The sequence below is a fragment of the Opisthocomus hoazin genome, chromosome 21 (genome assembly GCF_030867145.1).
Source record: "Opisthocomus hoazin isolate bOpiHoa1 chromosome 21, bOpiHoa1.hap1, whole genome shotgun sequence".
Lineage (NCBI taxonomy): Eukaryota > Metazoa > Chordata > Aves > Opisthocomiformes > Opisthocomidae > Opisthocomus > Opisthocomus hoazin.
In genome coordinates this window covers 328,938-346,140 of record NC_134434.1, presented here as the reverse complement: position 1 = coordinate 346,140, position 17,203 = coordinate 328,938, and the positions used below count along the sequence as shown (strand labels likewise).

The 17,203-nt window shown below is 42.5% G+C and overlaps 2 protein-coding genes across 2 annotated transcripts in view; one reads left to right on the top strand and one right to left on the bottom strand.

The window, feature by feature from the left end:
- The window catches only part of TMEM100 (transmembrane protein 100), a 58,217-nt gene that overhangs the window by 11,980 nt on the left and 29,034 nt on the right, over nt 1–17,203 (bottom strand). The gene's annotated exons all lie outside the window — the stretch shown is intronic.
- PCTP (phosphatidylcholine transfer protein) lies at nt 3,927–15,384 on the top strand. Its single transcript, XM_075440774.1, has 6 exons — nt 3,927–4,127; nt 8,529–8,646; nt 12,367–12,446; nt 12,781–12,952; nt 13,655–13,722; nt 14,217–15,384. Exons 1-6 carry the CDS (start codon nt 3,981–3,983, stop codon nt 14,280–14,282), a joined length of 651 nt encoding a protein of 216 aa, XP_075296889.1. The 5' UTR covers nt 3,927–3,980; the 3' UTR covers nt 14,283–15,384.

The window sequence follows — 17,203 nt, the reverse complement described above, 5'->3', positions numbered from 1 at the left end:
GAGGGTGTGGTAGTGACAACCACGTGCCAAATCAAGTCAAGATCTAAACAGCCTTGCTTATCTTTTGAATAAGTCGTTTTAGGTCATGCAGATATTAGTGCAATCCCTTCTTCCCTACAGCGAAGTTTAAAAATGCCTCCTCTTTCCTCAAGGCCAGGTAAATAGGTTGCACCTCACAACCTCCAGTTTATTTGCACTAGAAGTGCATTACTTTCAAGAAAAGCTGTGGCTAAAAGGTGTAAATCAAAAGTAAACATGGCCAAGTGAAAGAGATGGGTCCTGACACCAGGAGTCCAGCATATTAAACTCTTCACCAAAGATAAAAAATATTTAGTATTAGAAGGCAGGATATCAGCAGAACTCCAGTTACTCTCTGAATCCTCTCCTATTTGGGTGGAGGTCTGTTGAAACTAAATACTCAACAGTTATAGTTTGGGGTTAAATTGAACTCTATGAAGAAAGCCATTACAGGCCAGTGTTCGACGGCCACTTAAGACCTCTTCTGACAGCTCAGACAGTGCATGTCTTGTGCTAGTTCTTTGCAAAAGAGATGATTGTCACTCTGGGTGCCCCTTCCTGCCTATATACTTCGGCAGAAAGGGGCACCCAGAGTGACAATAATAAAATATATAAAATATATGAAGATGTCAATGTGGCAGACAGGCTAGATTTTCTGCATATTCTAAAAATGTTGAAAAAAAACAGGTTTCCCTTTGACTCATACAGGAGAAGATAATATAGACTACCTCACACATGCATGTCTGTGGTAGGAGATGCTATTGTTACTTCTCAGCTTTCTGGATGAAGAATTTGCTTCTTGCAAGCTGCAAAAGTCATGAAACAATTTGTAAGGCAGGCTTTTACTTAATGCAGTCAAAAAAACAACAGTAGCAGAAGATTATAATTGGTTTGGCTGTGTATAATAGAAATATGAGTGTGCATATTGTATAAATGGTGTCAGGACTATTCAGCACTTTTGCAAAGTTTTTGGAATGCACTGAGTCAAATGGAATGACAATAGTATATAAATGTCTGCACAGCAGTTGAATCCATCAAAATCCCACATGTTCAGTTCATCTTGAAGAATTTCTGAAAGTGCACCAGTGCCACACGGAGACAGATGCAGGAAAACACAATATAGCTGGAAGCACTCTCTCACATATGGATACCCATATCCAAAACAAACACTGGAAATCATCTGGGCCCTGAAAACATCAATGTAGTATTCTCTGCTCTTTTCACTTCTGGCCACATATGATTTCCTGACGGAGGAATTCTCCAATTTACTGGTTTGATTCCACACCATAGAATTCAATGGATTACTCAGCGTTGATTTCAGTAGCACAAAAGTTAGGTGCTAAGCTGGAATTAATACAGATTGTTTCCATTCTAAAAAACAGGTGGGCGATTTAGGTGCTTTAATCCCATTGATAGTCCAGATCAGCACGTTTCCTTGAGGTATTGTGTCCCACTGGAAGCAGCAGCAGCTAAATGCCTAAGAGATACTAAGGTCAAGTTGTGGGCACTTTTGAAACTCCCCCTCATTGCCCTAGAATAGTAACCCTCTATTTCCATTCACCTAGTATTTAGGTCCCAGATCCATGTGTGGGACAGGATCGTGCTGTATCTAGGCTGCCTTTGGTAGCTGTGCTCAAACTTGGGTTCATGTTCCCAGAACCAGCTGCCCTGAAGCAGTTGCTATCCTACCGTCTGTTGGGGCAGAGCTCTAAGAAGTTAGTCCCTGCTGTGTCTGAACTCACCCCAGGCTACAGCCATCTACTAGTGCAGATATCAAAGGGTTTGGGTTCAAAGTGTAGCTTCTGTCCCTAAGCTAAGGGCAATACATGGACATACAAGTGATAAATAAGAACACTTACATAAACATACATGAAAATAGAACATAAAGTCTCCTTTCAGAACTGTTTGTGCTTTCTTAGTAATCACCACTCCTTACTTACCAAGAAAAAAGGTCACATAGTAATGCCTTTTCTGAAAGCTTTGGTCCCTAGAGTAGCCTTGTGAGATAAATCTCTTTTTCCATGAGAGTGCTGGGGGAAGAGGGAGCGGCCAGGCAGCTGTAGCCAGCTTACAACTCTGATGCCATGCAGACAACCATATAATGCAAAATGTTTACCGCAAAAAAAAAACCGGCAAAATTGAGCTGTGATCAGTCCTTTTGCACAAACAAGGCTCCCCAAGAGATCATGTAATCTCACAGGCACGTGTCCTTGCTGCACGTTAAACATCCACTTTTGACTCACAACTCCTCCTTTTTCATACTGAGTGAAAGTCATCTCTGTACAAACAAGAGCCGCAAGCTCCTTCAGTCTCACGTGAGTCCTATTTCAGAGCATGAATGGGATTTAAAAGTGAGATAGAAATCTGATAAAATTGCTGCAGAAGTAAACCTACCGTTTAAAGAAATGTTTCTGCAAGATAAACTAAATCAGTCCATTGTGTCTTATTCCATTTTAAAGACCAGATCCTCAGCAGGGTAAGCAGCATAGCTCCACTGAAGTCAACTTAGCTCAGCCAAGAATTTACACGTAAGGGTTCAGCCGTAAGAAATGTATTGTCATGATGTTTTGGAGAACCAGCTGGGCTGACAGAAAGCACGCCATTGTAATTCACAAAGAACACAAATAAGCCTAAATATTTTATATGTATTGTATAAATATTACAAGGTCATAATGCAGGTAACTATACTACAAAAATAAAACAAAAGAACTGGAATGTTTGCCTAGCAGTTTCACTGGGGAGGCGAGAGCAGGTAATGTATGAGCAGAGACTTATCACCACTGGTGATGTTATTTTAGAAAGATGCTACAGGTCAAATTCTGGCATCAAATGTACATGCTGGGGGGAGGATCATGAGATACCATCTTGCCTTCTGTGACAGCTCTCTGTCCAGTTTTCTGGACTGTGCAAGGATGATGCTCAGCCTGTATGTCCAAACCAGAGCCAGCCAGAAATCCTCATGCTCTGCTTGCAAACCAATCGACTGAAACTGCAAGGGACAGCTGACATAAGTGAACTCTTTGTCAAAGAACTCAGCCACTTGGCAGGGAAGCTAGAAAAAGCTAAATTTCACCAGGCTTGCACAGAGGTTACCACCAAGTACATTGGGCTAGTGTTGTGAGACAGGCTCTCTGTCAGTCAGCAGGTTTGGTGATGTCCCGCAGCTCAGAGCTGCTTGCATTTTATTCTAAAGACGCAGTGTTCAGCAGGGAAATCTCACAGGAATCAGAAAAATAAAGCTGGAATGAAAACAGATTTACAGCTTCAGGGAGAAAACCTGCCTTAGCCACTTACATCTTGATGACGGGAATGCTCTGGCTGGCTGTGCCAGCCTCACACGTCAGCATGTCGTTACAGGCAGGGTCATTCAGCAGGACTGTAAGTAAGGTGTGAGATGTGTCCCCGCTCAGCCCAGCGAGAGTTTTCTGTCCCCTTCCACCCCGTCCTCCCCAGCCCACCCTGGGCCGGAGCCTGCTGTCCCCTCTGCCTGGGCCTGGGCAGGTGTGCGCCGGTGCCCAACACACCTGCAACAGCTGTACAGCATTAACAGTCTCCTTCTCTACCCGCCTGTTAACACTCCTCAAGGAACACTGCTTTATAAAATCTGAAAATATGTAAATACACATGCCCGTAGAAGACTATTCAATCTCTGTCCTTGCAGGACACCCAAAAGGGATGGCCCTGACCAGCACACCCACGGGACTGGGCTCCGCTCGGGCACCACCAGGTGCCACGCACATTAACGGCGTCTCCCCCCTCCCCACCCCCCCCCCGACAAACCGCGGTCTCATGCCCACACCGGGGAGCGCAGCATACGCACCGCCGCCCCCGCGGCCCCGTCATGCCGGCGCGGCGCCCCCGGGGCGCGGCGGGGGCCGGGCGGCCGGCGGGGAGGGGCGGCGGCCATTGGCTGGGCCCGGCGCTGCCCCGCGCCCGGCCGCCTCCTCCCGCCGCCGCGGGGAATGGAGGCGCCGCCGCCGCGGTGCTTCTCCGAGGAGCAGTTTGGGGCCGCCTGCCGGGAGCTGGACCAGCCGGCGCCGGCCGCGGGCGGGCCCTGGCAGCTCCTGGTGGGGAGCACGGGCGTGAGGATCTACCGGCTGTACGACGAGGTGGGCGGGCGGGCGAGGGGCTCCCCCGCGCCGGGGGGCGGCCGTGCCTCGGGCCCTCTCCATGCGGGGCTGAGCCGTGCGTGGGGCGGGCAGCCGGGGGAGCGCGGCCGTAGCTGCCCGGGGCGGGCGGGGGAGAGCCGGCACGGCCCCGGCCAGAGCCGCCGGCTCCCCGCGCTGGGCGGGCTGAGGTCCGTTGCCCGTCCAGGTGCTATCGGCCGCGGCTCGGTTTCTCCGGGCTCCCGGGAAAGCGGCTTTCGGGGTAATGCTATTAACTGCGGCTGGAGAAAGCTGCCCGCCGCAGCGAGCACCGCTCGTACAGGCTGCGGGGCCCTTGAAGCTGGCTGGAGGAGGTCCCGGCGCTGCTGACGGGGGGGTTTGCTCCGCGCGTCCCGCTGCTGCGCCGAGCCCCCCGAGGGGTGCGGCTGGCGGAGGAGGGGCGGCCCCTCCGCACCTCCCGTGCCGGAGCATCCTCCTCGTCTGCAGGCTCCCGCTGCCCGCCCTGCTGCCTCTCAGATCACCCTTCAGACGGATTTTCCGCCTTTCTCCTTCTAAAATCAGGAGGTGATTCAGGAAGGGTTGGAGTGAAATTCCTCCCGGTTTTGCGGGAACTTCTTTTAAGAAGTTCAAAAGTTTAGGCTTCCAGAACTGACTTGTGATTAATATAGTGACTGTTAAATCATAAATCACAATGATTTATGATTTAATAATGACTTTTGAACCCATGTAAATACCCTATTTAGTTCTGTGATCATTGTTACTTCTCAACGCCTTGTAAAGCTGGGCTTCAGCTGTGCTTTGCATGAAAATTTCGGATCTGTATTCTGAAACATCATTTCAGGTGTGGTCATGTTAAAAATAGTAAATAAAGCAAGCATATAGGTCTGTGTGAAAGGCAAGACAGGGTAGGGAAAGTCTTTTTAAAAAAAAAAAAAAGTCAGTTCATACACCTCGAGTTTTTTGGTGGTAAATGGTCGCTATTTGCATCATGGACATGGTAACCGGCAAGAGCAAGACGATGCGTGCATGCAGCAAAGGGGAGCGTGTGGTGTCTGCCAGGTATCCAGGCAGGAGTGAGATATACTGATGAAATGAGGTGACATGGGGTGTTGCTTCTGGGGTGGATAAAATAGAAACTTCAGGCCTGGAGCTCACCACAGGCCCGTGAATGCATCATGCAGTGAATGAAGGGAAAGCGGCTTCGGGAAGCCGGAGGCTGGACGTGGCCAGACAAACGGGAGCAGGCGTCCATGAGACTTGTGTTGGGGCAGCCTGTGTTGCTGTGGCTTTGGTGCTGCTGCCTGACTTGCAGCTGGCTAGATGGAAAGTAGCCCTGTCTTCTGATGCTTTTATGTAGAAGAGCTATTGAGCTGACTGAAAAACATACAGGTGTCTTTTTTTTTTTTTTGGCATCTTATATGTTGACCCTGATTTAGGGTACGTAGACGGGCAAGGTAGGATGCAAGGGACCTTTCCAAGTCCAGTTTTCTGATTCTGCTGGGAAATAAGTCTCTCATTTGTTTTGTCTTTCAGTTGCTTCATATTTCAGGTGCTTCAAATTGCAACATGAGAAGAGGAACCAAGTTCTAGCAGGAGGGTCTTTGCTTAAAGCTGTTACTGGAAAAACTGGCTCTTAACACTTAACTGAACTGCAGGTCTGCTACAGCAGTGGTAGTCCAGGAAGCTGCAGGCAGCAATTATATTTCCTGTTGCCTTCTCTTTCCACCTTCTCTGCAGGCTACACTAATAGATCACCTGGGCTTTCTTTCTCTGTGCTGTATTCCAGCTCACAGATTGGCTCTCCTGCTGCTCGGCCTCTGAGAACCTGAAAAGTTTTAACTTTCTTATTGTAGACTGCTGTTTTTGTTGAGTGTTTTTGTCTGTCTTACCTCCTGCAAGATGTACTGTTCATTTTTCAGATCACAGTTTATTATTTCTTACTGTTATCAAAATTCTACCTTTTTTAGTAGAAGATATTTAATGATGCATGCCACGATTTGTCTAGCAGTGGAACAGATAGACTGGTAGAGGACAGCATAATTTCTTGATCTGTCTTGAGCTACAGCATAAGAACTTGAAGGCTACAGATGCAAGAATGACTGAACTGATATTGTGAACCAGCTGGGAGCATACCTTTGAATGTAAAGTAGAATCCCGTCTGTTAAGTCCGGAGATTACAGAATCACAGAATGGTCGGGGTTGGAAGGGACCTCTGTGGGTCATCTAGTCCAACCCTCCTGCTGAAGCAGGGTCACCCAGAGCAGGCTGCACAGGACCTTGTCCAGGCGGGTCTTGAATATCTCCAGAGAAGGAGACTCCACAACCTCCCTGGGCAGCCTGTTCCAGTGCTCCATCACCCTCAGAGGGAAGAAGTTCTTCCTCATGTTCAGACGGAACTTCCTCTGCTTCAGTTTGTGCCCATTGCCCCTTGTCCTGTCGCTGGGCACCACTGAAGAGTTTGGCCCCATCCTCCTGACACCCACCCTTCAGATATTTGTAAGCATATTAGGTAGTGCAGCACTTGCACTCTCTATTTAGTGGCTTCTGAATTACGTGGCAGTAAATGACATTACTACAGCTCTATGTTAACCTGTGATGGAGGTTCTGTCTATAGCAAAAATGCTTTAACAACCTACATTGTATGTGTATCTTTTGATAATCCTCAATGAAAAAGTATTGCAGGCACTTCCAGCTCCTATTGGGTGGAACACAAAAGCTTTAGAAACAAGCAATAAAATGTAATAGTTTGTGGTCCTAAAGCTTTTACTCTGTTTGGAAGTGTGAAACTCTAGTCTGTCCTCACTAAGGCACAAAGCACACAATTCTATGCAAAACCTTTGAGGCAAGCTCTGATAACTTAAATGAGAAAATTATTGCGTGGCTTGCTTCTATCGAACAGATTAAGAGGAGCTAGAGGATGCAAAAAAAAAAGTGAGTGTGCTGATGAATAACTAGCTTTTTAATTCTGCAGTCAGCATGCAGTTTGGGGGCAGCTTGGTTTGTTACTTCTCAAGATGCAGTCGTAATCAAAGTCCAGAAAGAGAATACAAAGATTTCTGTTCTTCAGTGGAAAAGCAGCCCAATGACATGAGGAAGTAAGACTTTTTTTCTGAATTACTAGAGGACTGAGGAGAATTACGGTTTGCTGTTCTCCTGCATTATGTGACACTTAATGTAAATATACATACATGCAAGATAATCCACATAGCATTTCTGACTGGGAACCTGGAATGAAATAGTGTTTAAGCTAAACAACTATTTTTGAAGTACCAGTTGGTGCTTTGGCATATGCTGTTGGGTGTCGGCTCAATTTCAGGTATGATATTTTCAAAATTAGTTTTTCTTGTGAAAATAAAAATGTTGATGTCTTTTACAAAGATGACATGAGTGCAGGGGGCTGCACAGGTGCTGAACAATTCAGGTTTGAAGCTAGGAATTGCTGCTTCAGTGAAGCTACAGCGGAGATGAGTAGCTTAAGCTTCTTCGTCTTATTATTATCTTCTGGTACATCAAATCTTTATCTTCTAGGGTTGATTTGTGAAGGGGAGGGGAAGAAGAAAAATCAGCCATTCACTAACAGAATGTTGTATAATCCTTCCCTCCCTTTCCTTGGGAATGCTTGAATTTGCCTCCTACACTGTATATTCAAAATGCTCTCATTGTTTTAATTTAGTCTTGGACTGGTACTAACAATAGAACAAACATTGCTCTATAGGCACAGATGGAGTTTCCATATGTTGAGAGAAACATTAAGAGCATTAACATAGGAGATATCCTGCACCCCACCCCTTCAGTGCAGGCAGCTTTCAGAAAGAAAATAGCTGAGAAGTATTCAAGCCAGGTATAATAGTGCATTGTATATAAGCATGAACATTATAAAGCATTCTTATATCACAGCCTGAAGTATAAGCATACCTGGCTTGCTGGAAAGCTTATTCCAGATTGTGCAGTACTTGGTAACCTCCTGGAAATGGCTGAGATTCTTAAACACACTGTACAGGGTATAGTCTGGACACTATGCCACAACAATTTAATGCTTCTGGTGAGCTTCAGTGTGGGCAGAATTTAGTCTGCACTGACCACTGGAAATGAAAAGGCGGGGGGGGGAGATGAAGAAACATGCTGCCTTTGGCACTAAATATGAAGTAGAAGGGTACTGGTGTAAGGGAAAGAACAATCATTGTGCTGGGCAGGTCAGCCTGTCTGGATTTAAACTTGCATGTATAGATCAAAAAGTCGAGAGGTTAAAGACTGAATCTTGCATTGTTTTTTGAGCACTTGCTTTCACAGCCCTTGAGCAAATTTGTAGTATGTGCCCCACCTAACTTCCTTCAGCTGTTCTCCCTGCTGCAGAGTACTTCCCTTTCCTGTGTGACTTTTTCTCTCCCCATTCTGTTTCCACAGCAATCAGGACTTTATGAGTATAAAATCTTCGGTGTTCTTGCTGACTGTTCCCCAAAACTGTGTGCAGATGTCTATATGGATTTAGATTTCAGAAAACAATGGGATAAGTATGTTAAAGGTAAGCTCATGTAGGCAGTTTAAAAGCAAGATTTATGTTCACATTGACTCTTCCCTCTAAAACTTTGTTCAAAGATATTTTAAAGTTGCTGTATCCAAAGTCTTTCAGCCAGACTTAACTATCTTTTGGGATAAGGCTGCACTCTGCAGATATGCAAGTAGACACTGACATGGAACAGCTAACATCTCGTCACCATACAGCTTCCTTCTGGAATTAATTCTTTCCATGGTGGTTAAAGCATGTAATTGACATAATTTATTATGCTGGAGCACCTTCCAGCTTCTAGGTGTTATAATTCCTAGGTTAAATTTTAGTAGGTGTTCTGGGGAGAGATGGAGATGGTACCTTTTGTGCATCTTTTCATGTTGTAGTGGAGCAGTGCAATGACTTGCAGCAGTTTAACGCGTGATGGAATGTCTTTTCCTGAAAGAAGTGGTTGTTCTTGGCACCTTTTATGATTAGAAATGGGTGTATCGAGAGAATAGTTGGTGACTTTGGGGTTTTACAGTGAAAGGAATAATTAATTTAGTTGTGTTCATTTAATGTTGTCTTTGAAAAAGGAAGTTGAACTTGGATATCTGTATGGTGTTAAAACATCTTAAATCAGCAGTGACAAGACAAGGATTCAGCTGATATAGGCATCCAGTAATCCATTTGTTTAAAAGATGAGGAGCCCTTCCCTTTCAAGCCTGTGCCTAAAGTCAGTTCAGGTCAATAAAACTGAAACATGGTCAAAGTGTTTTGCTGAACAAAGAACAGTGCTAAAACCCAAAGAATTCTTAAATGTTGTGCTTGTTAGGTCTAGGACAGCTCTATGGTGATTGATTACTGGTAATGCCTTTGGCTGTATTGGTACAAAGAACCACACAGCTGACATGTGTCAGTACTTGTTCAAGCTTAAGAAGCTAGGTCTTCATTAGTAAGTGTTATTTGTCAAAACGGGCAATAGCTTTTCTGTAGCAAAGGCCACTTTGCCATTAATGAAACAAAGAGCTGGAGTGGGAGTCAACGTTATCATATTGGATGTAAAAATATTATGATATCTTAAGTTACTTCAGTAGTCTTTGATTTAACAGCATTTAGGAGAACTGAGTCCTTCTTAAGCAAACACTTTTTTTTTTTAAATGCCTTCTTAAAGAAAAGAAAGGAAGCAGTTGGCAAAAGGTACACCCTTAATCTAAAAACTAGGTAACATTGTAAAACTGGCATTTATATCCTTGCTGACCATGATATGTTCATCTGTGAATTTATATTTATGCTAGTACTTCAAGTCCAGCATTTCACAGAAGTTAACTCTTGAAGGATGTAAACATAATATTACTGCTTTCCTTATAGCATAACAATTCACACAAGCCCACTCATTCTTTAGAACTGTACATGTGATGAAATAATGCTAGCCACCGTTTTCAATGTAAACTGTATAAGCTTGGTTTTTCTCCTTTCACATTTGAGGAGAAAAACCAGAAAACTTCTGTTCAGAGCCTTTTGTTTTACTGTTTGTATTCCTTGTTGCTTCTACAGCTATGCACTAATAGCAGTCCAAAGAAGAGTTCTCTGCTGAGCTGCTGGCTGGCATTGAAATAAAAACGTGACCAGAGTAGAAGTAGCTGTCTTTTTAGTTGAAAAGGTAACTGCTCCTGCACTAAGCGTAAGAGGAGCTAATCTCTATCCTCAAGTTCTGTTCAGCAAAACTCTTTATGAAGGCCTGACTGGAGGCAGATATGGACAGGACTCCTGTGAGTACTTCAGAGGGTCGTGCTTTGATCTGTTCTTGCCAAGGGTTTTCCTGAGACCTCAGTAATTTTGATATCAGTCTGCTGCTGTTGCGTTGCTGTTAGTACCCTGGCTACTCCCAAAGCAGGCTCCTGCATATCTACAAGATGTGGACATCCTCAGGCCTGGTCTGTGCTGCAGCTGCCAATTCAGCAGGGAAGTTGTGACTAAACTGTAGAGAAGTGACTGAGGAACCGCATGCTTCTGTGGCATGATACAAAATGGTTGGGCCTGAGCAATATTGAAACTTGCTATTCCTGATTGCAACACTGTCCTGATTGAGATTATACTTCCCAACAATTTAATGGGAAGAATTGACTGCTAAGCAGTAAATGCAGCTGTGCCTATTATGAATAAAAGGGACTTGTGATCTGTTGTAGTAGTGCTAAGTGAAATCTGGTTATTGATTAAAATGCACGGTATTGTGCTTTGATCAGAAATTGTCCACTAGTGCTGACAGACTAAAGTCAATACAGGTGGGACATGACTTAGCTATTGCGTGGGGTTTTTTGTGTTTGAAAAGATACAAAGGTATATGAGTTAGTAGCTAACAATTGCATCGAGGTCTTTAAAATAGTGTCTTAATCCCTTTGAAAAAGGAAAGCTCTGCAGTTAGAAATGCAAGTAAAGCTAATAGAATAAACCAATGCTCCAGTGACCTCTGGTGGGTAGGATAATGCTGTACACGAATACAGTAAAGCTTGTTACAATACTGGCAGTATTGTGCAGCTAATACTGCTCCAGCCTGGACAAGAGGAGAAGCTGTTTTCGTGGGTTACAGCTGACCTGCAGGGCATACTTACAGAAGCCTAGTTTGGAACATGTTACATAGGGAAAGAATCTCCCATTTGTGGCACTCTTGTTGCCTTAGCAATGAGATTATCAGTTTGTTCTAGCCTTATTTTCAAAACCACTGAAAGTGATGTGGCAGACTGTGCATTGGCTCTGAAGGATATATAGCACCTCAGGCAGAAGTCTCTTCTAAAGGAGGAAAAGACCACTCTGACTGTTAATGTGAACCATTTTTCTGGATCACACCCTTTTTAACTGCACCCATGTAATGACTGGTCCCTGAGCAGACAGGTATTTACCCTGGCTCAGCGCCATGGCTTGTCAGGTCCATCACCCTGAGAATGGCAGTTCTTGCCTGAAGGGAAGAAGCTGTACAGTAGACAGTTATTCAGACTCATTTATGTAGTTTGATTTGAACAGTTTTTTTCCTTTATGCCGCAGTACTACCTGACTGAGTCACTGCCATGTTTTAGCAACTATTCTTGGATTTTTTTTCTTTCCGATTCAGCTGCCTTATGATTGAGTATCCAGGCAGACTGAAGGTGGTGTAATGAAGGCTCATAAACTGCTCAAGCTTCGTGTTCATTGTTGCCTGTATATACTGCTGTGAAATCCCTGATAGCTTTTCCAAACTTCATTAATCCCTTGTGTTCAGGCCTCTTCAAGTATTAGAAAGCAGTACTCGTCCTAGTTCCTATAATTTACAAGGATAACGACGTGCTTGTGAAAAAGCGTACAGTACTTGTGGCTCAGAATTATACAGAATATGCATTGGTCAGAAAAAAGCTTTATAATGGAAAAGCTTTGAATGAACTAACTGTCTGAAAAGGAATTTGACTCTGCCTCCCCCTCAGAATTGTTCTGGTTTTGTGTTTCGGGTTCTTTGGTGTTTTGTTTGTTTTTTTTTTTTTTTTATCAATGAATTCAATAGCAGCAGAAAAGCAGGCCACCTATATCTGTGTATTTGGTTCCTGAACAACCCTGCTACAGAACTTTTTTTAAATGGCTTCTACTGCTACATATATACCAATTTTGACATAAGGGTTGCATATAAAATGTGTTCTTGTCAGAAATCTGAGCAGTTCTTGATGCTATGTATGGTTCTGTTGCAGTAGAAATTAAAAATATCTAACAGTCTTCCTTTTTCAACTGTAGAACTGCATGAGAAAACATACAATGGTGAAAAAGTAATCTACTGGGAAGTGAAATACCCTTTTCCTCTCTCAAACAGAGATGTATCCTTTCAAGTTTTGTGTTCCTCCTGCAGTTTTTGTCACCTGGTCATCCAGGGATCCCAACAACGTACTGCTTCTATTCTGTACTGCACTTGATCTAAGATCTTGCAGTCCTTATGTTACATGAATTACGTATAGCTTGAAGAAGAGTGTGGGTGCCTCTTCCCACACACAGCTAAAGCTTGCATAGCTGAATTATTACTCTGCAGGACAGAATTGTGCTGAAGCATAAGAAATAACTTGAAGGGGCTGGTATTTGTAATGGAATTCACTTGTCAGTTCATCAGATGTCAGATGACACTGTTTTGACATGCCTCCTCAACTTGGAATACAGTATGTCTATATTCGTGAATGTCGAGAGATGGATGTTGATGGGCGGAAGATCTGGGTTGTGTTAGCTCAAAGTGTGTCTGTTCCTCAGTGCCCTGAAAAGCCTGGTATTATCAGAGTTAAAAGCTATAAACAAAGTTTGGCAATTGAAAGTGATGGCAAAATGGGATCTAAAGGTAAGAGGTCAAGAAAGTGCGATCATAAGTCATATAGCCAAAGAATGTATGTATTAGCAAAATGCACAAAAAGGGAGACTGGAAATTTTAAGCTAAACCAGTTACTATAAAGTGAATGTACTGAGCATTAGGTATACTTTTAAAATGAATGAAACTTTTGGAAATGTCCAGTGCTGTGTACTACTGTTAAGAATCTTATATAACAGTTGGGCTGGATAGTTAAGAATAGACTACTGACCACTTCATTCTGCCCCCTCATTCCGCCCCCTCTCCCCCAGCCCGCGCTTCTTTTCCTGCCAGCCAGCTCAGTTGGGTAGAGTCTGGTGCTAGCTGAAATCTGGTTAACTCAGCAATGATATAAGCATCGTGTTTGGCAGATGTACAGATTAAAGGGTTTACCTAGAGATTGACTCTTGTCTGAGATTAGTCCTTTAAAAACAACCTCATTTTATAAAACAGGCTGCCTAAAATAGTTTGCAGTAGTCTAAATATTATGGCACTCTCAGCTTCCCGGAGGTTAACTGGATGTGGCTATACTTTAACATTCCACTTCAGTGCAAGGTGGCTTTTTTGTGAAGAATTTAGAGTAGAAATGTTGTACTTGGTAATTCAGTCATGCACACCGACAGCTTCTGTCATTTTGTTAGAGCGAGTACTCAGACTGACTGGATAACTTTGTGGTAACTTCTCTCTCATCTCTAGTCTATATGTACTATGTTGATAATCCTGGTGGCACGATTCCATCATGGCTGGTCAATTGGGCTGCTAAGGTAAGTAAAGGTTGACAGTGCAATTGTCTTTGGCTAATCTGTTTCAAACAGTGTATTCACTGCATCCATACCTGTCTTCTGCATGCTGGGTAGAATTATTTCTTTCTGAAGTGGATGTATTGATCGTTTTAGTGCTTATGCAGTCCTGTTTTTAGAGTCTTGGTTTTGTCTGCTCTCGCGCCAGTTGTCTTGATTTTTATTTTTAATTCCTATCAAATTCCTTTGGATAGTCTACCAGGCAGGTAAATTTCTGCAACAAAACCCAACAAATATGTGTTCCAGATCATGTATGAATAGCCTTAACACAAGCAAAATCCAATTATGCAGTCTGTTCATGAAGTATTAAAGGAATGGTCTGCTGCTTTGTACCAGATTTTAGAATTGTCCTGTATTTGTTTGAAGGCCTTGATCTATATGGTGGGCATTCTCATTTTGCTCGTAGTTTTACTTGATTACATTATACAAGAATGACTTTTACACTTTTCTCTTTACAGAGTGGTGTGCCTGCTTTCTTGAAGGATATGCAAAATGCTTGCCGTAATTATTCTAAGAGCACGTAGGTCGAAGTTAGTCTTGTTTAATTCCTAGAGCTCTGCACATACTGGAGTGGCTATTATATATTACACTGGATAAAATCTACCTCTAATATTGGAAATAATTTTATTTTAGTTGGTTTATGCCTTGAAATTTATTAGATCTTTGTTTCCAGCTGAAGAGTTCGCCACTGAAAAGGTAACGCCAACATCAGCTGCACCCTTTTGAAAGTACTTAAGTTTTGCCTTGTCCCCCATGCTTTGCTTATGCTGATTATCATGTGTCAGCTACAGGAGTTCTGTTGATTGAAATATTACATCCTTGGAGAAGAGACAACGATCTTGCTAGGAAAAATGTCTGAACTTGGACTGAAAATTCTCTGCATTGCTTAGGAGGAGACACTTTTGCTACCCAAGTTTGTCATTCTTAAACTGTTCACCTGTGATAAACCTAAAAAATGCTGAGGACATGTAGGTGTATTACTAGAAGTCTGCAGTAGGAACTAGAACTCTGTGTTACTAAGCTTCCTTGTAAGGGCTTTAAGTACAGATATAAAAGGACTTGTGCCTAAAGCCTTGCATTCAGATCTCAATACACCTGTATGAAAAGTAAAAACCGTTAGCTGTGTCCAGCTAGAAATAAAGGAGTTGGCTTCCTTGTCTTATTTAAGCGGAACAAGTTACATCTTCAGAGTCAGTAGCCTTATCTATAAAGCCGCTTGGATACCAACTTTAAATTGGAAGAATTTTAAACTGGATGCCTGCAACTGAACGTGAATGAGTTCACATGAAACTTGGGCTTGCTTGCATTTTTGAATTTTGTGCTGATGTGAAGAAGGAAACCAATTTTGGATGGTAATCCACTAAATGCACCACTGAGCAGGAAATTAAATTTCCAGCACCTTTGATAGGGGTGGGGTGTGGGGGGTGGGAGGATGGGATGCATAAAAGATGAGAGGGTCTCAATCTTGGGAATTTAAAATGTTCTGCATTGTTACTAAATCTAATCCTGTTACTGAAAAAATCTTGTAATGGGGTAGCTTTTGTCTTGTTAAAAAAGAAATGGTTGAAGTGATTGCCTTAATACTGTACGTAAATATTTGTTTCCAATAAATCAGTATTCTATCCATGCAGTGCTCTTTTTCTGTCTCTCATGTTTAAGAGTGGCCATGCTGGGCAGGTCACAAATGACAGGCTGATATCATGGGCTGTTTTATTTTTAAAGGCTTTTGAAAGAATAACTTGAATTCATGAGAACTAAGTAGGATTCCATGTGTTCTGAAGAGCTTGCTGCCAGCAGTTTTAGGCATTTTTCAAATGTCTTTGTCTTGGAGACCATTACTGAATTGCTTATTACAGTGCTGGACAACTTTCAGTCCATTTTAAATTTAGCTGTTGCTTTTTTTTTGTTCTCAGCAGATAAAGAACAGACATCAAGAGAGAACAGTTCTGAAGCATCATTCTCTTTAACTTCCCATAATTTTTGTACACATGCGCTTGCTGGAACTGGAGCCAAATTTTTATTTGTGTACTGAAAATGAATTATCTCCATCATACAAAAAATATGATGGTGTTTTACCTGAGTATATCAGTTCTCAAATTTCCTTTTTTGGCAGTATTTAAAAGAAAATACCTTGAGAATTCAGAAAGGATTTTAGGAGTGTGCCAAGTATGTAGGAATTCAAATGTTGTAAGCAATCACAAGAATACCAGAGGTGCTTTTGAACAACAGGATGTGGATAGAAGTTATGTCCTGAAGCAAAGCAGCAAAGGCAGAACTAGTCAGATTGTTAAAAAAGAAGATAGGAAAGTAAAAGGAACCATTCTAGACTTGATATAACAGAATTTAAAAAGGGAACTAGCTGAGGAGGAATCTTCCTGGAACAATGATGCAAAGTAATTGATTTCCAGTTCCTTCTGAACAAAACTAACCTTTGTACCACAGTAGTACAAAGCCTGTCTGTAATTGTAAACCTACCATAAAGCTTAGAGTTTCAAGGTTTACAAGAAATGTGTACCTAGTGAGCCGAATATGTGCACAGGGATGAATCATGTAGCAATGAGGTAATTTTTGTTATCCAAATAATCTGTAATTTTGTTTATTCTTTAATGAAATGAAAGTAGGAGACAGAGTGGAAGTATTTTATATTCATAAATTCATGATTGCATCTTTGTCATTATTTGTCATCAAGACATAGTATACCTTTGTCTGCAGTGGGCTGAAACAGTAAGACCGGGCATTCAAGAGGCTGAATGTCTCCATTGTCAATCTTGCTGACAACTTGATTTCCTGTAGACCCCACACTGAGAGTATAGAATACATGGCCTTTTGTCACATATCTGTATTAAAACCATTGCACAGGCAGTTTCTTGTGCTGTATGCAACTTTCCAAATTAAAATACGTTTCATTAAACAGTAGCTACTGAAACCAGCTTTTCCTCTATTTGCAAGCAACTAACCAATGATGTGAGACAAATGCAACATCAGCTCTTCTGTTAAATTTAGGTCCCCATGGACTTTCATAGTGACATATATATGCAGTGACGCTTCAGTTTGTTACTAGACCTGTCTTGGATTGCTAGGAAAGAAAAAGCAGTTCCAGCTTTGTGTGATGTTACAACCAGAAACAAAATGTTGGTATTTTTCAGTCTTTGGCTGCAGAAGACATTCCTGAAGCATTTTAGAGCTTTATTCATGACTGATTAAATACTGATACTGTATGAATTATACATGCTTTATGAACTTTCCTGGATAGCTTGACCAGAAATTTACCTGCTGTGAAAGTTGTAAGTCATTATGCGTTATGAGTGCTGGTGCACAGGGTTAAAAAAAATGGAACCTCCCCTTCCCATGCTCTTTGTTCATGTAGCACCTGAAAACTTTCTGTTTCCATCAGCTTGCCTAAAAACGGAACTCAAAGTTTGTTCTTTTAGAGTGATCTGTTGTA

Bases quoted from the DNA above. Each gene is read 5' to 3' on its own strand.
- PCTP (XM_075440774.1), top strand. From the start codon at position 3,981: ATGGAGGCGCCGCCGCCGCGGTGCTTCTCCGAGGAGCAGTTTGGGGCC. The intron at 4,128-8,528 runs GTGGGCGGGCGG...CTGTTTCCACAG, and splicing joins TCTACCGGCTGTACGACGAG to CAATCAGGACTTTATGAGTA. The intron at 12,447-12,780 runs GTATCCTTTCAA...CTTGGAATACAG, and splicing joins TTCCTCTCTCAAACAGAGAT to TATGTCTATATTCGTGAATG.